The sequence below is a fragment of the Acanthochromis polyacanthus genome, chromosome 7, assembly GCF_021347895.1.
Source record: "Acanthochromis polyacanthus isolate Apoly-LR-REF ecotype Palm Island chromosome 7, KAUST_Apoly_ChrSc, whole genome shotgun sequence".
Lineage (NCBI taxonomy): Eukaryota > Metazoa > Chordata > Actinopteri > Pomacentridae > Acanthochromis > Acanthochromis polyacanthus.
The window spans coordinates 18,159,644-18,184,511 of record NC_067119.1 but is presented as its reverse complement, the minus strand read 5'-3'; the positions used below and the strand labels follow the sequence as shown (position 1 = coordinate 18,184,511).

The window sequence follows — 24,868 nt, the reverse complement described above, 5'->3', positions numbered from 1 at the left end:
CTGCCTCTGCCTCACACCTGCGCTACATCTTTGTGCATGTGTATTCATACAAGCAAGAGTAAATCTCTATGTCTGAATAAGGGGATAATTTTACATTTTTATTTATTGCATAATCGTGCCATTTAAACTTTTTTAAGGCCGGAAATTGTTATGTAAAAAACACTCTTCATTTTTCCCCAAAAGAATATATGATTCATATTCAGTCAAAGTCAGATACTCTTGGTGGGTGGGAGTGGGGGTGAGGAGGACTCACACCTGCACATACTATGTGGCCTTTAGGAGGAAAACAAAAATGTAAACACTTAAAAAAAATGCATTTAAGTTTATGATCAAAATCAGGAAGACAGCTTGTGATGAGGCACCACTCAGAACACGAGGTCATAATGCCCTGCAGCCTAATAGTAATACGAAGAAAGGAGGCTGTTTCAAATCCTTTAAACTATTAACCTTTGATATTCTGCTTTCCCGGAAGTGCTCTTGGGGGGTTCATGTGTGCAAACCCTTTTCTAAATGAGTTCTCTCACCCCCAAGGAGGGAAAGCTGAAAATGTGTAGACAGGGTGAAAGACAGGCTGGTTGGTGACGTGACTCTCTGTCTGCTTCTGTCTGTGTCAGTGATAAGAAACAGCTCACAGGCAGAGCCGACAGTAGCCCGGCTTGAGTGGAAGCTGTCTGCTCCGATGTGACACACCACATCAAGCAAAGAGGCAGCCGCTGAGATGATGTGACAGACTCATTCTGGATGACACTGCCAAATATACACACCAGCATATGCACAGAGAAGTCATATTGGACTCCAGTTTGACTACCTACAATTTATGTCAGTGAAGCCTGTATTAAAAATATATATATTTTCGCAACACAGCGGTATTAATAATTCAGGCTACTTCCATGCAGAGTGATAGACTGCATATAGCTCAGTGACATTTCTACCCATCAAATTTAATAGCCACATGAGTCAGATGAGTGCGCTTGATAGGCCTGTGTTCGTGTGTGTATGTGTTTGTGTGCACATACATACAGTGCTTATAGAAAGTATTTACTTCATCTCTGAAAGCTTTTAATGTTTATTGCTTTTCAACATTGCATCAGTCACTTTAACCTGGCTTTTTTTTTTGACAAGAATTTATCCAAAAAGACTCTTTTGTGTCAAAGTGAAAATGTATTTCTACAAGGAACTGTCAATTCATTAAAAATATAAAATGTAAAATAAGAGATTAACTCAGTGCTGTGTGGATATGTCTCCAGCAGTCTTGCACATCTGGGCACTGCAACTGTGCCCATTCTTCTTAGCTAAACAGCTGGGATCATGAGTGAACACCTTTTTGAGTCCAGACACAAATTCTCAGTTGGCTTGAGGTCTGGGCTCTGACTCGGCCACTCTAGAACATTCACTTTGACATCTTTAAACCCTTTCTGTGCAGCTTTGGCTGTATGCATCAGGTCATTGTCTTGCAGGAAAACAAATCTCCTCCCAAGTTCCAAGCTCCATGACTTTCTGATTCTTTGCTGCATTCATTTACCCTCTAACTTTACAAGCGTTCTAGGGAATGCTGCAGAGAATCCTCCTGACCACCATGCTTCATGTTGATGGCAGTCTGACCTCACTGTGATGATGTGCAGTGTTTGGTGTCCACAAAATATAACGTCTCGTCTGATGGACAAATTTTCTCATCAGACCAAAAAACCTTCTTCCAATTCACTTCTGAGTCCCACACATGCCTTCTGGTTAACTACTCGAGGTTTTGTCTACTATGGCTTTCTGTTTGTCACTTTACTCTATAGCTTTGACTTTTGAAGAGCCAGGGAGCAAGCTGCATATACGGTCTCTCCCATCTCAGCCGCTGAAGTTTGTAACTTCTTCAAAAGGAATCAGAGGTGTCTTGGTGGCCTCCCTCACTCAGTTTTTGAGGATGGCCCACTCTAGTCATATTTGCATATGCTATATTTCTTCCATTTATATATTTTTTTCTTCCATCGGATTAGGTGAGTCACTTCAAAGGGGGTCAATATTTATGCGGTCACCTCTATAACAGTTCATAGTTTTAATAAATTGACATTACTTTGTAGAAAATAGTTTTCATTTTGAGATAAAAGACTCTTTATTTTGTGAATTCTTGTAAAAAAAAAACATTTTAATGTATTGAGATTCAACACTAAAAAGCTGTTCTACCATCAAATTTAACCCTGTCCCAAAGCAACAAAGTCTACAGAGCGCTAGTGGAATGTCACCTGACTACCCAAGTAAACAGCTGCTCTTATATAGGAATATCATGTGATATTATCAAAAGCATTTACTGTTTCTAAGATTAAGGAATGGGTGTTCACTCAGCCCTCTTGTGCAAAGCTGTGTTTTAGATTTCGGGGAACAAAGGGAAGTTTAGGGGCAGACAGATAAATAATATGCACAGAAATCTGCTGTATCCGCTGCTGCAGTTGAATGAGTCGAAACTCATTAAATCTGTAAAGACGACAATAACATAAATAACATCAAACACTCCTTTTAAACAGCTGTAACAGTCGTGTAATGTTTTTGCAAAATAATTACATTTTCCGGCCTTTAATCATGTTATTTGCTCCATCCATAGAGGACCTTGTGTCTCATAAAAAACACAAATTTGGGAGTTACGTGGCAATGTACTACAGCTGTTCCCTCTGGGGTTATAAAGGTTATGAATGTTACAAAATGCACATAGCATGCGTTGTCAATACATCAGTGTACATTCCTCTCATCGTTTACACATATGGCTCTGAAGCACCTCTGCTACATTGAGGTACAGAGTGGAACTGCTCTAATCTCCTCTGTAAACACAGTAGTGGTGAGTGTGTATGTGTGTGTCCACATGTGTGTCTAAGACCCCAGGAGGCAAACCAGACCCGAACTCACCATTCATCCTCCCCTTATGAATAAACAGCAGACCACCCTTTATCCCTTCTCACTCCTCACTACCCCCTACTTCTCCGCATATCCTTGCAACTCTTAACTCTTCTTTTTTGATATGACATCCCATAGCTTTATCAATTTAGGTCTCCATCCTTCTTTTCTTCTGCTTTTTAGTTCTTTTCGATTCCCTGAGAATAAATGCAAGACTTAGCCTACTGTCTGCAGCGTCCTGTTTGTGCGTGTAAGTCCACATTACACTTGGATCTGTGTCTGTGCATTCCCTGGTGTTAAAGGGAGGAACCCCTCGCTTCCTCCATAAACACCTCGGTGGTATGCAAAGGATCTGTGGAGAGGGCTTCTGACTCCTTCACCCACTGTAACTGCAGTTATGCCTCGTAAATGACACATCAAAAGTGACTGCAATGCCTTAAATGAGTAATCTGTGAAAACAGTCAGGGTTTTAGGCCATCATTAAAATAAAAACAAAAGAAAGGAAAGGGAAAGGAAAGGTAAAAAAAAAAGGAGTGAAGAAAATCATTTGGGTTATGATTTAACAACATGGGAGACCAAATGGCTCAGTGGGGAAAACGGTCAAAACAGGATAAACCCATTAATTAACAATTTCTCCAAATAGACGTTCCAAGAATTTTTAGACACTTCAAACCAGTTTCAGATGGTTCTTTATAATAAAATTTGACATTAGACTACTATTTTTGGGCAGCACTCTTTGTATCTTTACATATTTATCTAAACTTTCAAGCTGCAATGTAATATATGTAAAAAAAACAAACAAAAACAGGTCACCAACCTGTAAGCATTTCATTTTAATGTCAAAGTAGCTCGGCTCACGTTAATGTCAGCATGAACCATACCAATGAGGCAGGAAACTAAAGTTCTAGGAACTTCTTTCCAAACTTTTTTTTTCTCTTTATCTAAAATAGATGCACCATTGTACATTTGCATGAAAAGACAATAAATCTGTTGACCACAAGTTGAAATCAGATTCAACAGGTTGTGTGTAGCATCTAACAACTGACACACACAAGCATTGTTTTCCTATCCACATATACCACATCTATACTCTAAACTTGAACCAAAGGAAAGAACAACACTGCAGCATGCCAAAAGTGAACATACCACCAGACCATGTGTGTCTACATAAATCTACTATTCATCTGGATGCTAAAACAATATGGGCTTCCCAACCATGCAAGCAGGCATTCCTTAAACATTGCACAAGTGTACCTTTATCTTGTCTTTTAAGAAAAATGCACAGCATAAAAACAAAAACGCGGGGACAGTTTCAGGTTTGATCTGAATTAAGTGTCACTGTTTAAGAATGCGTTCAGATTTGCTTAAGTGAATAGTCATCAGGGGAAAGCAGAGAAGGATGTTTTCAATTAGCACTGGTTAAACAGACACAATATGTGATTACATATCCATATTAGTCAACTGTTACATACAGACACAAATCGTATATCAATGTAAAAATACTACACTTGAGCAGTCAAGTAGAATGCAGATTTGATTGGAGGATGAAACAACAAATTACCAGCAAATATTGCTGTTCCAAGCCCCTGATCAAATCCAGACATTAGTATGCAAGATCCCAAAAATACCTACACAAGTATTTACAAGCCTGTGATCCCCTAACAGACATCTGTTTCCCCCCTGAGGTGAATGGACCCTGAAATGGATCCTACTAAGCCAGAAAATGACTCACAGGGAGCCAACAGTTCAAACTTCTGACTCACAGCCCCTTTATAACCTTTCATGGTCTAAAATGACCTTCTTGTGCCCTCTTGTAGTGCCTTAATAACCCCCATTCAGGTCTGGGTGAGTGAGACAGAACCAAAGGAAATCCGATATCTCGTGCTCACTCACCCATATGTACATGCCATGAGAAACATCTATGTGGAAGTACAATCTGCATGTAAGTATTCTGACATTTAACGTGGAACACTCATGTACATGAGGACACACATGCAGACTCATGTCTTCTCTGTTGTAGGTTTGAAGGCTACTTTTCACTAAAAGTGCAGAGAAGAAGACGGATAATCACACGGCATGTTTATTTGCCCTCTGATTCATTTAACATTGTTTTCTAGACTCTATAAATTGCTCTGAACAAGCTTCATGAAGTTTGTGTGACAGGACATACCACATGGGCTAAAATGTCCTTATCACCCAAGTTCTCACTTTGGTTCCTGGCTTGACTTTTTTAATTCAATTTCATTTATATAGTGCTAATTACGATTCAAATTGTCTCAAGACGCTTTACAGGACCCATATGCCTGAACCCCGAGAGCCCTAAAGTGACAGTGGCAAGAAAAAAACTCCCTTTCAACAGGAAGAAACCTTGAACAGAGCCTGCTCATATGGTGGAACCCATCTGCTGCTGGTCAGCTGGGTTAAGAGGGACAGAAGAGGGAGAGGGATGGGAGAAGAGTGGGGTGGGGGACAAGGAAACATAACACCCATAGGGATACATATACGATCACATTAACATAGATGATACATACAAAATACAAGCCAACACTGTAACTGATTCATAAGTTTACTGTTATGGTGTAAGGCTCTGGCATCAAATATACTACATATATGGCTGGGAATAAAAACTGGTAGTTATTGGTGCTTTTCATGTTCTCCTGTTTCTCCCACATTTCCACTGTGCTATCTAATAAAGTCAAAGTACCAAAAAAACATTATGATTGTATAAATATATATTTTTATAAAGTATAAAACAACGGTGAGTACACCACTGTGCAATATCATTTAGATGTCAAAGGATACAAAATTGTGTCATCTCTCACAACTGCATTATTTCTAACTTGGCAGGTACAGTATTTATCTTATGCCCAATTAAAATAATACATTGAAAACACAGGCCCCAAAGTAGAAATTCTGTGATTCCTGCAATAAAATGGAAACTTGCTGTGATTTCCAATCAGCCTAAGTGCATGGACATGGTTATAAAATGAGCCGTGAACAACAGAACTTTCTCAGTTTTGGAACTATGGATTATATCTATCTGCAGTGAATGACAAATCTGATTCTGGGACTTCAAAGTCAGTGAGGACTGAATCAAACTCAGGTCCGCTGAACCAGAATCATTTTAGCATAGTGTAATTCAAGTGGTCTAGACTTCTTTTCCTCCCCTTGGTTCTTTTTTCAGGCATTACAAAACCTAGATTTCTGCGTACTGTAGCTTTAGCAGACGTTAGTTTCCATGTAACGCAGACATTTGTGGAATAGTTGTCATGGCTTGACTGACGAGGTAAGTTAACGGTTGTCTATACAAACAGCAGGACAGAGGACTGAAGGAAGGTTTGAAGTAGCAGGGACAGAAAAAAGCATTTTAAGTGCACCTCAGGAACAGATTTCAGTTTGCTGGGAAGACGGATGAAACAAACTGTGAATGAGAGAAGGTCCTGAGTTAAAGAAGCTGGTAGAACCGAGTCAAACCCGGTGTGATGCCTTGTTTTTTCCGTGCTACAGACAAAATATGTGTTTTAACATTCTTATTCATGAATGGTCATAGACAAAAATCCTCAGACAGATTGCTGAAGTAAGAATAAACACCAGGTCTCATACCTATAGGTACCTATTTGAACCATTTATCCACTCATTCAGTTACTCATCTCTGCATTCCTTTTACCTGTCCATCATTACAGTTTACTGTTATCCTTCCTCTCAGGCTCATTCAGGCCCATAAATAGTTCAATAAAAGTTTAGCATCAGTTGTTTCAGTTGAGCTAATCTTTCTACTAATTGCTGCTGCTGCGGACAAACCACCTGAGGTGTTTGTACCACGGTTTGGGAATCCCTGCTCAAAATAACAGGTGTCTATTCTTGTTGACTTGTAGCCAGTAATGAAGACTGTGTGAGAAATTGTATTTCCCTTTTGCTCAACAGCATGTGGATTTATTTATTCAATGAAAACAGGGAAGCAAAACAATAAATTCAAATAAGAAACATAAAGATAAACTCAAATATGAAATGAAACTCAAATAAGGTTCCCAAAGTCAACTAAAATATAGAACAAAAAACAAAACTGAAAAAAAGGAACAAAAAAGCTCAAAACTCAAATAAGTAAAATGCAGTCAGTCCTCGACCGTGGGACGTCAGCAGCAGCTAAAGGCAGCCCCGAGTCGCCTGAAGAGTTTCTGAATCCTGTTCAGCATTTTTCTACCAGAACCAGAGGAGGCTGAGGCTCCGAGGTCTCTGGATGTATCTCCATCAGAAGACATGGGATGTGGTTCTTCATCATAGGAGTCAAAAACTACATTAGAAGTCGAGACAAGTGGTTCTTCACCATCAGAAGACCAGAGGAGTGTTTCTTCGTCTTTGAACCAGAGAGGTAGTTCTTCATCATTGGAGTCAAAGGCTCCATCAGAAGTGCAGGAAAGTCCAGGTTTAGAGGCTTCTGAGATGTTCAGCTTGTCTGCTGAGTCCTCCACCGGGCAGATGCTCATCAGAGCTTTCGGCGTGGTCAAACTGGATAAAGTAAAAATCAGTTAATCACTAACTCCATCAGATCATCCAGCCTCATGTGTTCTCTACTATTGGTGTAAACTTACTATTCTATGCTGGTAGGGTTCACAGGCAGGTGGGACATGGTGATAAATGGGTGCTGCAGAGCTTCACGGGGAGAGATTCTTTGATCCCCGTCAAGATGCAGCAGTTGTTTCAGGAAGTCCACAAAAGCAAGTCTGTCCTCAAGTTCAACACAGTCTTTTCTCGGATAGATCTGCATTTGGAAACAGAGTCAGGTTAGCTGATCAGCTCTCAGCTTTCAGAGAGAAATCAACAACTGGAGCTGATTCAGTCTAAACTAGTACAACACAGCAGAGAGCACCTACATCTACCAGCTCCTCCAGAGGGCTGGGCAGCCCCACCGAGTCGCTCCACTCCTCTGCTTCAATGCCATTGACATCTGAGAATTCTTCTGGTGTCTTAAGGAAAAACACAAATATATGAAAACCGCTTTAGAATAGCTGACAAAAAATATTTCACCAACAATAATCGAGACAAACTTGTTACTCTACCATCAATCTCCAAGATGGACCATCAGCAGCCTCCTGCTCAGTGAACAAGGACTTGGTGTATATTCCAGTGTGGAGCAGGTGGTCGTCCGGCAGACCCAGAACATCCACAATGCACTTCATCTGCAAATATAATATACATTCACATCAGCTGATGTTGTGCATGAGACTTCCACTTGGTTCTAGATATTGTTCTGAAGCAGCTGACCTACCATGTTATATGGGCAGCCAACAGGGAAGGGGTTGTCAGCAAGGTAGAGGAAGGCCAGGATGCAGCCCACGCCCCACACATCAACAGCCTCAGTGAACAGGAGGCCGAGGACAACTTCTGGAGCCCTGAGGAAGGAAGACAAGAGTCAAATATGAGACATCTGTTGGCGAGGTTTGAAGACAAACGGAACCAGGTGGAAGTTTAGACTTCTCATCCAGAAAAACGTCTGAGCCAATCAGGAGGAATCCACCTGTACCCACATGGCTGAATTTCAAGCCCAGCCTGGACTTTGGAGGCTGACATTGCTTGACCAAAGTCTATTAATTTGACCCTGAGGGGCTGGTCCTGCAGATTGACAAACATGACGTTGTCTGGTTTGATGTCTGCATGGAGGATACCAAGACCCTTCAAGGCGTCCAAAGCAACCATCAGCTGCAGGAACAAAACAAGAACAGACAGGTTTGGGATTTAGTCGACCACATGTTGCAGTGCGGGATTAGAGGTAGGGTTATGGTTACATTCACTGATCAGCAGAAAAATAAAGGATTGGTTCTATAGTACAATCAAACAAACCTGCTTTGCAATAGGGCGGATCTCCTGGAGAGACAATGGCTGATAGTTTCTTTCATCAATCAGGTCATAGAGACTTCTGTCCAGCATCTCAAATGCCAGACAGGTGTGCCCAATGTGTTCAAACTGCTCGAAGAACTTGATCACATTAGTGAGGTCTGGATTGAAGACACTGATCGCTTTCAACATGGACAGCTGGGGAGAAAATAGGAGGATGTAGTCTACATTACATGAAGAGAAAATATCAGCAGCTCATGGTACATATTCTGCTGGAGAATTCAACACCTCAGTATGGAAATATAATCTAAAGGAGTCAAAATTTGTACCTCTTTTTCAGTGTCCTCGGCAAAATCATTGTTTTTGAGGATCTTGACAGCCACTGTCTTGTTGGTGTCCATGTCACAGCATCTGGCTACTTTTCCAAAGCAGCCTTCACCAATGAAGTCCAGAACCAAGTAGCGAGACGAGCTGCTGAGCAGCGTTTGACCCAGCTGGACCTCAGGTGCTGTTGGGGCGACTGTGGAGAAAAATATGTTTTCAACATGTGAGGACCATTCAGTCACACATCATAAACATTAGCTAGAAATATATCAAATACTGATGATCATCTGACCCTTTTAGAAGAACACATTTGAAATAAGAGAGATCAGATAAATGTCAAACCACTGACTTCAAGTCTGATTGCTGTTATTTAAATGGAACATTTAGAGCAACAATACAATAACTTTATTAATCCCCGAAGGGAAATTCAATTGTCTGGTCTCATCTGTTTACTTTAGAATTAATTAAATAGTGTAATTGCTGATAGTAGAAAGATTTTCTGAATCTTCCAGTCCTGCAGGGATAGGAGCCGTCCACTGATGTTTTGTTGCTCATTGAGGCAGATGTGAAGTGGATGATCCATGTTTGTCAGAATGGCCTCCATCTACTGATAAATGCCTTCGGTGACTGGAGTCACAGAAACTGCCTGCTAGTCAACGCCTCGAAGACAAAGAAATGATCATAGATTTCCACAAAGTCAAGATTAATCTGAGAGCAGTTTAACAATTCAGGACAGATTTAGAAAAAAAAGTCTAGTGGAAATGTACAGAAACATCCTGACATATTCTGATAGCCTGTTCAACCGTTCTGCAGGTAAAGACTGATGTGATGAACTAATGCTAAATGTTGTGGGGGTGAGAGTATTCAACAGAGACCCGTTAGAATACATTTAGATCAACAGGACAGAATCAGCTGATAATGGAGGAAACAGCAGAGAATTGGACAGAATCATTTCATGGATGAAGCAAAACATTTACAACTGGTTCAGAGAAAAAAGAAAAGGTGAAAATCTGAGTTCAGCTTCAGAAAGTGTAAACATTTATCTTTTTTACACAAAACAACAATTAAAAAACACAAAATAAGCAATTAGAGATGTAAGAGGAAAACACAGACACAAAACAGCCTGAGAAAATACACAAAACAACCAGAAAGACACAAAACAGCCTAAGAAAATACACTAAAGCACCAGAAAGAGACACAAAACAGCCTAAGAAAATACAAAACAACCAGAAAGAGACACAAAACAGCCTAAGAAAATACACAAAACAACCACAAAGAGACACAAAAGAACCACAGAAAATACACAAAACAACCAGAAAGAGACACAAAACAGCCTCAGAAAATACACAAAACAACCAGAAAGACACAAAACAGCCTAAGAAAATACACTAAACCACCAGAAATAGACACAAAACAGCCAAAGAAAATACAAAACAACCAGAAAGAGACACAAAACAGCCTAAGAAAATACACAAAACAACCAGAAAGAGACACAAAAGAACCACAGAAAATACACAAAACAACCAGAAAGAGACACAAAACAGCCTGAGAAAATACACAAAACAACCAGAAAGACACAAAACAACCTAAGAAAATACACTAAACCACCAGAAATAGACACAAAACAGCCAAAGAAAATACACAAAACAACCACAGAGACACAATATAGGAAACACCACCGTTCATACGTTTAGGGTCACTTAGAAATGTCCTTATTGTTGAAATAAAAGGTTTTTTTTTCAGTGAAGATAGCATTCAATGAATGATAAATCCAGTGCAGACATTGTTAATGTGGTAAATGACTATAGTAGGTGTAAACGGCTGATGAGAGGAGGAACATTTCCAGCAACCATCACTTCTGTGTTCTAATGCTACATTGTGTTAGCTAATGCTGTTGAAAGGCTAATGGATGATTAGAAAACCCTTGAGCAGTTATGTTAGCACATGGATAAAAGTGGGAATCTTCATGATGACCCCAAACTGTTGAGCCGTTGTGTATTTTGTCATTAACAGCAACAAAGCACCAAGCTATAGATCTAAGATTTATTTTTTATGCAGACATTCCCTGATTCCAACAATCCTCCGTGATATTCACTGTGTACATGTAAAGGGAGTTTTGAAAAAAATCCATTCTCTCTGCTTCATCCTGAAGGTGAACGGTTTGCAGATGCAGTATTTCAGTGTCAAACAAAATGCATTGAGGTCTTCCTCTGGGTGCTTCTCCATGGCCAGGCCAGTCATCAATCCTTTGGGATCGTCACACATGCAGACACATATGACATGTCAGAGTTAATCTGACAGCCCGTCTCAGAGCTGGAATGAGAGTTTAAATTGTGTTTATTACACCATGCCTGTAATCTGACACCTTGTCCATTATCCATCAGTGGTAAATGGTAGTATTTATATAGCACTTTTATCCAAAGCGCTTTACATGATATGTCACATTTACCCATTCTCACACTGATGGCAGAAGCTGCCATGCAAGACGCTAACCACAACCCAGTAAATATGAAGCTACAGTCACTAGCAGCTCAGCTTAGCGTGAAGTCTGGAAACAGACCAGGATTTTTATCTGCAAAGGTAACATAACCTACCAAACAGCTCCTCTTACGATCACAAATTAACAGGTTATATCTCAGTTGTTTAAATAACAATTTAATCTTGCTGTCACGGCGAAGTTGTCAGGCCAGCAATTGAGTTGCAATACATAAAAAAAAGAAAACAGTCAGGATATCACAACCGCAGCAGTTCTAATTTATTGCTTTTTCTCCCAGAATAAATGCAGAATATGAAAAAAAAACTACCTTTTTTTGTTTCTAACAGGTATGACAGAAACAAAAAAAATATTTAAAAAAATCTAGATTATTAAACAACGGGAGAGCTTAGTATTTTACCACATTTTCATTTTTTACACACACACAAATGCACGCACGCACATATCCGCCAGATGTTTTATTATTTTATTATGTTTTATGTGTCTTATGTTTAACCCTGAGGCTAGTTTCGCCTGGCTGCTATATAAATTTTCCTTTGGGGATGATAAAGTTAAAGTTGAAAGCGCATGGAGTAATTTATCTTTATGTTAAAAGGAGCAATATGATGAGCCACAAAACATGCTCTAATTCACAGAAAACCACAATGTGCGAATTTCAAGAAGGTTTCCAGCTGTTTGTTGTTTTTCTTCCTTTTTGAGGAGCTCTACATGATTGTGGCATCGCTGTGGGACGCACTTTCTGTCTGTTTTCTGGCTAAATCTGAGCGAGATCTTCCATAGTGGGGATTCTGTGGACAAATTGTCCTGACACAAAAGAATAACATTTGAGGAACTGTTATGTTTCATGCCTTAGTTGAATCATGAAGCGAGCTGAAATGCAAAAACCTGCTGTGTGTAAACCGGTCACTCATTGAATCTATTATTCAACAAAAGATACCCTGATTACAGCACTTCACACTGAGGCTGCACACCCAGGGAACTGTCAACATGCAGCGGACTCACACAGGAAGCTGCCATTATGTCAACACAGCACGCAGTCATCAAAGGAACCATAACAAGACCGAAGCACTGGCCTCACATATGCATATACAGTGGTAGAGCCCATGAAAACCGCTGTCTACTCCTGTCACACTTACGGTGACAGGTTTGGACACTTTATGCTACTTAGTTTGCGGAAGACTTGAGTGAAAGGCTGTCTACTCTGTCCAGCTTTTATTCAGGTGTTTTGGGACAAACAAACAGCAGACGACATGATATTATCTCTGTTGTAAAGCAAATTGAAGATTTAGATTCGATAAATTTAGGGGACTAATAAGATGCAGTTTGAAAAAACAAACAAAAGAAGAAACTGAAATGTCCTGATTTTTGCTCTTTTACCTCCGAAAACATTGAGTCCTGCAGTGCTCATACAGCAACCTGATTGATCAGTCTTTTTGGCATTTTCCAAACTCCACACCTCAGAATATAATTTAGACCTTTGGTAATAAATTTGTTGCCTTCAAGTCAAATTTTAGATAACTCGAATGACATTATCAGGGTTATTTAGTTAGACTTGCCAAAGTCCTCCAGAGCATGACAAAACTGTTTATACAGGTAAAAGTAAACTGATAACTGTGTGTAGAATCAGTGGTGCTTAACCGTGTATTTGTGTGTGGTTTGGTGCATAGAGTTTTTAATTTACCTGGCTACAACAATAAAGACAGTCAATACAAAATAACTTGGCAAATCTACAGATAAATTATGGCAAACTATGTAACTGCTTTAATTATTTTTCTTAAATGCTAGATGAGTGAACACACACGATGGAAACACACACACACACACCTGTTCATCTGAAAGAAATGTTTTCTTAAATGATCAGATGTTACAAGAGCAGAGCTGACATCTTGTGTTGTGTTTGGATGTTTTGCACACAAAGCGGTCTGATCCACATTACTTCCATGTCTGTCTGAAAGCACTCATCTATGATTCATTTAAATCCATGTAACCTTAACAGAGACTCTCCAGCTGGAAACCCTGCAAGTTTCTTCAACATCACAAACACATTAAAATCAGCTCAACAGGCACTTTGCAAAAAGCAAATGCTACACATGGCAAACCGTCTACTTGACAGCCACAAAAGGACACATAATTATTTGTTTGTCTTATTGGTATTAATAACTAAGCAGAAGATAGACAGTAAAGCTCTTCAAATCTGAGTCTTGTTACAACAATTGCATCATTTCTGCGTGTCTTTGCCACACAGCTATAGCAGAAGTTGATTTGTCTTCTAAATCTGGAGACAATTAGTTGCTGGAACAGAAATCAAAATGCCAGAGCTAGTCATAATGTAGGTCTAAGGAAGACAGATTTCAGCTACACAATGGTGTTTTGACAGGGAGCTGGGAGAAAGAAAATAAGAGTGCATGGCTGAATTATAAGACAGAGCTTGCTCTCTCCCTTTATCTTTCCCCGTTCTCTCTGCCCCTCTTTTCCCACATCTGTAGAACAGATTATTCTAGTGGCGGACGGGTGAGATTAACCCCTAATAAGACTCCACATTAACACCTCAGTGCTCTACTCTGTCTGCCTGTCTCTGCTATGATGAATTAGCTGCTGAAAGCTTTGTGGTACACGGCGAAGCAACAGCAAAACCCTTCTGTAGGTCACAGAGCAGGGACAGAGGTAACCTCTGCATTTTAGCTTGGTTTTTACATTTGGGATTTTTACGTGAGTGTCTGTCACATGTGCATACATCCACACCAACCTCCTTCCATCGCCCTTCTATCAGAGGTCTCATGAGAATTACAATCCCTGCAGGAGTTAAGCTTTTGCCCTCAGCCAGGTCATATTGGCTTCCCCTGTGTGAGAGCAGGAGCGTACAGTGTATTAAGAATTTATGGTGCATTTGTGTCTTTGAATCTAATGATCCATGACAGGATCAAACAGGCTGAAGGCCACAGGCAACACGAGAGAACACACACAAGAGAAATAACCACATATCATGTAAATAAAAAAGCAGAAAAACAGGCAAAAACGAAGATTTATGCATGCAAATTCCTGAACACTCATACATGTTGGCCACCATGTACTTGCTCCCGAGGGTACGAAGATACACAAATCATGACATTCATTTTCTCATGCATGCAAAGACGCGTCTTGTAAAATGGCTTTTATGGATGCCACCTGTACATATGGGATCTGATAAACACAACGAGTCTTTGTAAGTCTTTGTAGCTGTTAACACATGGCACTGGCCTCTCTCCTTTCCTTCCTGCATGGCCTTCCCACCCAACACACACACACATACACATGCACGCACGCATACACACGTGCACAGTCCAAGGTTGTTTCTGCTAGTGGTGGAAGTTATCCATCACATTATTCATTCCCTCTCTCTCTCCATGGAGCCCCTCACAATCACCTCATCTCTCCTCATCACATCTGCCAAAACATTTCTCTCACGCTTGCAGCACTGACGGGTTTCAAGCGGTCCCTCTGTGAAAACGTCCTTACTGTATTGACATGACATGGACTTTCAGGGTTCGGCCACCGCCTGCAATCCCAGGATCACACTATGGAGATGCCTGAAACGCTTGCTGTTTTGAGGATTTGGAGGTATTTTTGTGGATTGCAGCTACCAATTATTTCGCTTACTGATTCATCTGCAGATTGTTTTCTGAATTAACAGATAAAATGTTGAGTCTTTGAAATTTATCAGCATCCAAGGTGTCAACCGCCAAAGATATTCAATTGACAATGCAGCAAATCATTACATTTGACAGGCTACAAGAAATGTCATATTTGCTTGAAAAATAATTAAAACAACTGATCGATTATCTTGATTTTTTGCAAAGTGACGAATTAATTGATTTGTTTCGAATTTTGTTACATTTCCAGTACAGGATGCATTACAACAGGTTAAAAAAAGAGTAACAAATCCAAGACATTCACACATTAAAGGCACTAAACACACCTGCTTTTCTCAGTAGCTGCAGCCCTACTTAGGACATTAAGAATCAAAGCAGTGTGCAACTTTGAGCGTCTGTTTAGACACTTACTGAAGCTCAGACAAAACATTTTCCTTAGTTTCACTGGTATAAAATGATCCCCTTTAAAATGATTGCATCAAATCGCTCACATTTTTACAACGCTGAAGTAGAAAACGACAAAACCAAATGAAAACAAAATGAAAGCAGCAGCAACACATATAATTTTAACCGGTTAAGGGTGGATGCTCCCTTTAAAGTGGAACAACATGCGGGAATTGGAAAGAGATGCTCTTCTGTGAAACCATAAATCAACACCACTGTGTCCAACAAAGAAAGTTGAATTAGAAAACAGACATCTTTATTTTGAAAAGGTCCTTTGGGTCTGTGAACCCTGAAGCGTCAGTCTGACAAATGCTGGATCAGGGCTGATATTACAACATACAGAAAGATTTAAAGCTTCTCAAACTATTTTTTCAAACCAGAATCAGAATTGTAGGCTGATCGCCACAGGATATCTGGATTGAATCTCTGGGCTGAATATAGATGCAAAAAAAATGACTAATACTGGATGCCAAGTATGCAGAGTTCATTGGAAACAGGTACAATAAGCTATGTTGACCATAACTGGGAAAAGTATTGTGGAGAAATATGTACCACTTCCTGTTTGTGTCCTCACTGCCAACTTTGCCTCGGTAAAATGATTTGCAATAAATGTTCATGCCAGAAGGGGAGAAAAAATTTAAACCACCTAAAATAAACGTCTCATTAACTAATGAGTCAGTCAGTTTTATGGGTTTTGGCTGATATGCGGAAGTTAAATGCTTTAATGTGCTTGGTAAAAATAGGATGAGACTGACACAAGTGGAAACTATGCCTGCTGCTGTTTCTCCTTTAACCAGTAATTGTCTGAACCAATATCTGACTGAAGCTGAATTCATAAACGTGTCAGAAAAACATTTCATCTTGTATATGATCAAGACTGGATCAACAAAGAAGCAAAGAGTTCTCAAAATATAAGCTTAATTTAACAACTGAAATCTACCAGTTTGTCACCAAAGTACAATGTTGGTTCATTTTGTACTGACAGTGGTGCTGTAGTAATGTTGTGTCGACTTCAGCCACACAATCAGGAGTTGAACTGGTGGTACTGGTTGCTGTTAGATCCCACTGCAATCAAACTAGTTATCCAGAAGTCTGGAGAAGGGCCTTTTAGAAGAAAAGAGAGATAAAGTGGATGTAACAGAAACATCACATTTATGGTTTTTTTCTGGCTACAAGAAACTTAGAGTTGTAGCAGGAAGTGGTGTGTGCTGCCTTCTAGTGGCTTACACATAACACATCTATCTACTAAATACAGAGAAGGTAGACTGATCAAGAGGTTTATATCTTTTAAATGTTTTTCCTTTCTTTTGGTATATAGTACATAAACAGTTCAGAACTTGTTTCATTCCATAAAAACATTAAGCACCTTCTCACTTGTCTAGTGGACATATATTACATTGCAAAACAGAACTTGGAAGGTTTATTATAAAGCTTTATTGTGCATTAAAAAAACAAGTGTTTAAATACAGTGACACAGAATGCACACAAACACACAGAAACCTAGGCTCTGTAAGGACCAGACAGCTGCTTACAAACTTGAATTTCAATGCAACCAATTAGTATTTGCAATGTGTGACAAGACATTGATGTAATAAACTAGCACACAGAACGGTTTTGTGTTTATTTTCAGTTAATATGGCATCAGATCTTAAAATAACATTAATGTAAGGTTGAACATTATAAACAGTTAAGAATAAACAAATGAAAATCAGCTTTATTTTTTTCTAAAATGAAAAACAAAAAAAAAAAGAATGAAAGGAAATTGACACTTCCAATGTTCTTCAAATCAGCTCCATCCTGCTGCCCCTCCTTCCAAACTATTGGCCTTAGACATGAAGCTCTTCAAGGTTTCCCGCAGCTTCTGGACGGCCGCTTCGTCCTCTTCAACAGCCTTCGAGCAGATACGCTGCACTTGCTTGTGCAAATCCTCCAGGGACTTCTGTTGTACAGCAACCGCAGGAGATGGTGATGAGAAAAAAGACAGTTGCAGCTCCATGAACTGAGAATAGCCTCAACACGTTTACATAAACACATCAATATATTGGAAAAATATGAATACAGGCACAAAGAGTCAGATTTCACTTTCTCAAAACAGATTTTTCTCTACATTAGAAAATACATTACAGTGTCGCTGTACTTTCTTCAATGCACCTCATACACTCATATATCAAGTTCTGAGCTATTTAGTTGTAATGAATATAGTCACATCTAAAGCACAGCAAAATTCTTAAAATATCCAGTGGTGCTGATGATTGCACTGGGAGCATGAACCACTTAACTTAATCAGCACATTAGCCTTTTTTTGCCCTTCAGTACAATTAATGCCTTGTGTTCAGCTAAGTGTGTAGATGCGCACACCACTGAATTCAAATATATTTCTTTGAGATGCAGATTCTTTCTCATTATGTAAGAAACATATATGCAGCTGTAGGAGGTTTACCTCTGTGATGGACAGGTGGTCTGCAGCTGTGGTAAATACAGACGCCAGGTTGTTGGCTACTGTTCGCCTCTCCTCGTTGGTCTCCTGCAGCACGAGGTGATACCTTGGGAAGAGAGAAGAAGCATTTTATTCTTAAACATCTTCATGGCCCATCATTTAGACTTTGAAAAAAAAAGACCCCACAACAAGCCTCATTTTATGAACCTGTGACTAAATAAGGCAGAGATATGAAGCTAAAATAGTATTTTTACAGTTGCTGCTTACTGTTGTTGTGCCGCTTTCAGTTGTTGCACGGCCTCATCATATCCATAATTTACTTTCTTTTCCAGAAGTTTACGGTGATCTTCAACAGACTCCATCTCTGCGGCCCATTCCTGCTCCTCACGGGCAATTTCCTGTACAGAAACACACGGTATAAAGGACCACAAGTACAAAACAGCTGTGTATTTTCTGTATCATGGTGCCGACAACGGACTATACCTGCATGTCAAGATCCAGCCGTTCATCCAGTTTGCGTTTCTGCTCTCTCAGCTGTTTCAGATCATTGGCCTTGTCTATGATGTTGGAATTAACCTAAGACACACACATACACAGAGGCCTTTCAAATGCAACACTAGAGCTGGGCTATGATGCGACTGTTACCATTTTTTGCAATATTTCTGGAAACAATTATAACACAGATGTACTAAAGTTTGGTCACCTGTTCACAGGACTCCTCCAGATTGAGTTTGGTGTTGGTTAATCGACTGTTCTCCTCCTCCACGTCACTGATCAGCTTTCTCAGAAGCATCTGGAATACACAGCACCAATCAGACTAACTCCACAAACTATAACACTCTATCATCATACACAATTAAATAACAGACTTTCAGCAACCTCCAACAAAAGCACCATGACTGAATAAATGCACCTTTCCCAGATTCATGATGCCAGCTGTGTGAATTTAAAAGATGCATGCCCAAGCAGCAACTATAAGCACATGGAAAAAATTGAATAGTGCGACGGTGTGTTGGACTGTAAGATAGTCTGACATGATAACCATCAAATACAACAAATTCAAATACCTGTGAAAACAAGATCATGAGCAGTTAGTACCTGTATCTGTGCTTTATGCTGAACCATGTTGCCAGGTCCACATTCAAAAGGTCTGATCTCAAAATCGTGACCACAGGCATTCTCTGCAGACAGTGGTATCAGCTTCAGTTTACGTGCCAGCTTGTGGTACTCTGCTAGTTTCAACTCTGCCTGGAATTTGGAATTGAAGAGAATAAAGAGATGGAAAGGCATAAGAGAAGCAAAGAAACAAGTGAAATGATGGGTCAAAAATATGTGCCGCTGGATGACAAACATACTGACTATAAACCAGGCAGCACGAAGGCACAGACAAACATAATCTTGAAATCACAAAAATAATTTAAAACCAGACAAGCTTACGGCTGCTCCTCTGTGCATATACATGAGACGTACACATACAGTACCTTCTCTTTGACTTTGGCAAGCGCAATCTCTTCATTCCACTTGTGCTGTTCAGCTTCCTCAAGAGATTTGGTGAGACTAGAGATGGTCTGCTGGAGCTCCCTCTTCTCTCTATTGATCCTCTCTACATCAGCTGGAGTAAACTTCTGGTTTTGCAGGAGGTGTTGCAGTTCATTCCTCTCAAGTTTCAGAGTTTCCAGATGACTGACTGAAAAAGTACAAAGATAAACATGCCGTGTATGAAATCAGACCGCATACAATCCTCCGATCTGATTGGAAACATTCACAGCTGTTGTGCAAGAGCCAACAGACCCACTTGTGACCACATTACTATCTATTTTAACCTGGTAACTAACTATGTAATACTTTAAACCAGTGTAGTTACCAGTAATGTTTGCACTGAATAATTACCAGCTCATAGTAAGAGAATGAATTTTCTTGTTTCAAAACCCTGCAAAGAATGGTCTCCAGTGGCTTATAAATTAAAAACATGAATGCTAAGCATTTTAAACAGGGACTCAAACTGAGAAAGGATCTCAGCCAAGACATGAGTCCAGTCCAAGACTAGAGTCCTTGTTTTGTTGGTGCCGGGTGTACACAAGCTCATAAAGAACTTGTAAATGTGTGATTCCAGTTATTTAGTAACTGAAAGACTTCATTGTGAATCAAAATTCACTTCCAGACATAAAACTTTTTTTTGTTTTTTTACACAGATTTTAGTTTTTAACAGACAAGTTATCCAGTGCATCCTGCCTGTGATTGGCTGACTGATAAGGTTAGAAAAACAAAATATTGCCAATATCTACCAGTGGTGTCCAGCTCATCATTCAGTTCTGAAGCTTTGTTCTCCAAATTGGCTTTGAACGTCTCCAGGCTGCTTCGATAACTCTGGAGTTTCTTGAGGTCTGCCTGCAACTTCACCTTTTCCATTCTCTTGGTCATTAGACGGTCCTATCCAGGAGGAGAGTGAAAATTATCTGATTATCTGATGTACTGTTGATCACGCTGAAGAGGTTTCATATTACTGACAGAACCAAGCACAATCAAGTATGGACAGTCCAAAGGCAAAACACAGCATGTTTCAGTTGTAGCTTCAAAACATTTGCACTTCCTCGTCGTACACATCTCCAGTTCCACATCACAATTTTTTTTTGTTTAAAGTACTCAGGTTTTCTTAGTTTCCACTTAATCCAATTCCAATCAATACATTACAATCGTCCTCATTGTATATAATAATGCAAACGTCCAGACTATCTAAGCTATCGTACACATGCAAATGTTAGTACAAAAGCCTTACGGTCTGACTCTCCTTCTCCAGTTGTTCAACCTCTTTACTGAGCATTCTGTGCTTCTCCTCCATCGAGGCCAGCAGGGCTTCATCAACATTGTAAAGCCTCTCTATAAGGACAAACATATAATCCTCTCATAGACTTTCCACTTTAATTTTTTGATGGAACTGTACTTTAACCTTAAAAATGTATATACGAATTGAATCTGCTAACAGGGCTAACAATATGTATGAATATATACAAATCCCATTCATAATTTTTAAAAATCTAAATAATTTTATTGAGTTTCAGTGCTTACTTAGTTTAGCTAGGAAAATTTCATCCTCATCCTCAAATGTGTCATCACCCTGCATGAACTTGGAGTATGTTTCAGCCGTGTAGTCCAGGAAGAGCTGCACAAGAACAAAGTGAAAGAGACATTGAAAAAACTGTATAGATTTAGGGCATCTACATACTATTCATTTCTGTTGAGGACAATGACTCTGGTAAACAACGCAGGAAGAGAAACCTGATACAGTAAATATTTAGGACCTTGTTATACTCAGCTCCCTCCTCAATGCTGTCACTGTCTTCACAGAAGTCACTGAATAACAGCTCCTGCTTAGTCAAACTCCAGTTGATCTGACACACAGACAAATGAAATAATAAGGAAAACAAAAATCACATTTGCGCTGTTTTTTTGCTTTGTTTTTGCTGATTTTTTCAACCAATGCAACTGGTTTTAAACAACAACAGTTCAATGTGACTCCGTTTAGAAGTGCTTGTTCCTCACCTTGACGCTATCGATTAGCCACATAAGAGCGGCCAAAGCCTGAGGCCAGGTATGAGGAGCTCCGACAGAATACATTGAACACTTGGAGAGAACAAATGGATACCTGAAACAAGAAACCAGACGTACAGACCGTCAGCAATGCCTCTTAAAATACACAAGACAATATGAAGGCTTACGATAAATGTAAGGTGCAGGCAGGCAGGCAGGCCGGCAGACAGACAGAACACTTATTCACACTAAAGCATAGTATTTTACCTCAAGGCTTTCAGGATAGCTGGAATCTCCTCCTCAACTTTTGATTTTGGCATCTCAAAGGTTGGGTCTAGCTGCCGGTAAATGAACTCAAACATCTTGACAAACTCCTTGGTAGAGGGAGACTGGAGGGTCTTGGATGACAAAGTGCCTGGGTAGCCCTGCTCTGTCAGGAACTAGAAAAATACGACAGACAAAGTCTGGTAGGACCAAAGTACACATTTCTATTTGGGATGCATTTTTGCTGATATTTAATATGCCAATATTTTCAAACTCATTTTGGCCAATTGCCAATATATTTGCAATCTATTTGTAAAGAACATCAAGTCTCTCGCATAGTGGACTTAACACACTATGCCCACTCTTCTCATGATGTTCAGTACCATACCAAGTGCTCTTCACATTTGCACATTCACTTGACAAAGTGAGAAAAGTATTTTCATTTACATGTAGTATAAGCTAAAGCTACGTGTATTTTTAGGCAATATTTTGATCGCATCTTTCTGTGAATGTGCTTTTTGGGCCACATTCAACTTTAAAGCCTTTATTGGCAGATACAATGTTATCACATTCAGAATTTGACTTGGTGTATAGAGAGCAGTACCGAGCAACAACAAACATTAAAAGAATAAATAAACAAATCTAAACCTGAGAAATTCCAAATGCTACAAGTATAGGAAGCATAAATATAAGAAGTACTGTGTAAAAATAAGTGTAAACAAAGCATTGCGTAAAAAAAAAAACTAGGGTAATAAATCAGAACATTATTTAATCAATATAGGGCATCAAGACTGAGAATAAAAGTATCTTACCTCATGCAGCTGCCTGATACATTGCTGAACAAAAGCTTTATCATGCAGAGGTCTGGCATCTTTGATTTTCTCAGTTCCTCCAAACCCTGACATGGTGCTGTTACGCGGCATGCCAGCTCCACTAGTTCTGCAGTCAATATAATAATAATAACAATAATAAACACAAATCAAATACCAATTTTGTTCATTGACAAGAAACTGTCAAACTTCATTTTTCATGCATTTAAATTATTGCATTACTGAACAAAGTCAATGCAAAACCAGAAGTTACTCTCACTTGGTTTGTAATTTATCATGAATTAGACTGACTTTAACTTGAGTATGATAATCATTTGAACCATTTTATCACAGAGTGTGTAACACTGGTTTCAATCAAGATACTTAAAGCTCAGTTGGTTAAGCTTTTTACAGAGATATTACTCCATTTGGTCTCATATTCACAGGATACACAATGCTTAAGTTTAAAATTGCGTATTTTCATTATGTATTATATTCAATCTTTCAATCTGCAGTACACACACTTCATGAATGTATAAATATATCCTATGCTCTGTCTTTAAAAGCTGGTTTTACTCTTCAGTTTTTTACATTTGTGCAAGATTATTCACATACCGGGCACCAAAGAAGCTGGTCCGTCTCTCAGAGGTCCCAGACTGTGGTTTGGGTATGTTGAGTTTCCCAAATTTGCTGTAAAGGAACAAAAATGTTAAGAAATGAATGTGGTCTAGTTGCTGGTTCACATTTGAAACAGTACACTGTCAAAATTAAAGCAAAGACAGAACTAGGAAGCCCCACTTGGCCATTACACACATAGGGAACAGCATATAAGTACATCCAATATCTTGTATATCCTGTAATTGCTGTGTGGGCGTGGTAAACATTAGGTTACAACAATTACAAATTAAACACATGAAAGAGTGGACAGTCCGTGGTAAAGAAAAGCAATATCCCTGCTGACTAATTATTGTGTCTAAATGTGTTACATGTCTTTAAACTAACCTCTGGGGCGTTGTGTACACCATACTCATCCTGTTGCTGTCTTGCACTCGCATCGGCAGATCCGATGGTCTGCTGCCTGTTGCTCGACTCATCCTTCCACTGAAAACAAGTCATTACAAAACAGAAACATATATCCGTTAATAATGTTATTCCACCGCTGTGCCATGTCTCCCAAAAATACACAAAACTCCGTATTCGTGTTATGATATCATCTATATTTAGAAATGACGGTGAGTCCTTATGGCTACAGCTAGCTAACGTAAAGCCGCAAAATCTCCGTATATGTTTTGTAGAAGCTTAGCTAACGATGTACCTATAATCCTACAATGAGCTCACTTAAACTGGAGATAACACAACACAACGAATTAACTGTGCTCTCGGTAAATTTGAAAATCGGTGTTAGAAAGTGTATCTATTGTAATATATCTGTTGCGGTTGGTAACGTCGATAAATTAACGGCAGCTAGCGTCAGACAACAATAACCGCGACTAGCTGGTAGCATCTTTACCGAACTACCAGAAACACTACATGTCTTGTCTGCTAACTACTTTCAGTATTGAAAAATAAAGTGCTTTCCAGTAGCCTTTTACACGTACCGCTCCATTTTCCGTAGGGTGTTCGCTAATGTTTTCAAACTAAACGAACATCCGAAAATATTCGTAAACCCCGCCAAAACCAACGTAAAACTACGCAGCGCCCTTTGGTCCGAGAATGATTCGCTTCTACGCGTTGGTGCACTACCGCCACCAACTGGTGTGGAGCAGAATGTCTAATGCTCCAATACATTCTTAGGGAAAAACTGCAGGATGAGTGGCAAGATTACACTTCAGTTTAACATGTAAATCTTGAAACTCGTAATAATCATTTTGAAAGTTATCTAAACAAAAGGTCACAGTAACAACGGATGTAAACTGTTTCACACAGGGTTGCACAAATATAATATTTACAATGCTGGAAAAGTCCTCTGGCAAAGTATTATCTATTACACAAGGTCTGACTAATAATCCTATTATTTGACATACTGAAGGTGTAACCTGACTCTCCAAGGAGTAAACACACAGTATAACATGAGTGTTCTACAGGATAGTAACTGAGACCACATTATGATTAGACCTCTGTTTTTGTTTGTTCTGACATCTATAGACAGAAATGTCACCATTCAAGTTTTCTGGCATCATTTCCCTGGCATGATAGATCCTCTTGGTCATTACAACCCTATGTTTAGCAGTAT

At 39.4% G+C, this 24,868-nt stretch overlaps 1 protein-coding gene across 1 annotated transcript; it reads right to left on the bottom strand.

Moving 5' to 3' along the window:
- Positions 1 to 17,008: 17,008 nt before the first annotated feature.
- LOC110954526 (NDC80 kinetochore complex component) lies at positions 17,009 to 24,438 on the bottom strand. The gene is made up of 17 exons (XM_022199109.2): positions 24,234 to 24,438; positions 23,638 to 23,736; positions 23,251 to 23,325; positions 22,639 to 22,765; positions 21,830 to 22,002; positions 21,575 to 21,677; positions 21,334 to 21,423; positions 21,101 to 21,194; positions 20,811 to 20,911; positions 20,320 to 20,464; positions 19,516 to 19,721; positions 19,133 to 19,282; positions 18,738 to 18,827; positions 18,518 to 18,610; positions 18,302 to 18,432; positions 18,038 to 18,140; positions 17,009 to 17,536 (listed from the first exon to the last, which is right to left on the bottom strand). The coding sequence occupies exons 1-17, from the start codon at positions 24,239 to 24,241 to the stop codon at positions 17,384 to 17,386; spliced, it is 1,941 nt and encodes a 646-aa protein (XP_022054801.2). The 5' UTR covers positions 24,242 to 24,438; the 3' UTR covers positions 17,009 to 17,383.
- Between the last annotated feature and the right edge of the window lie 430 nt (positions 24,439 to 24,868).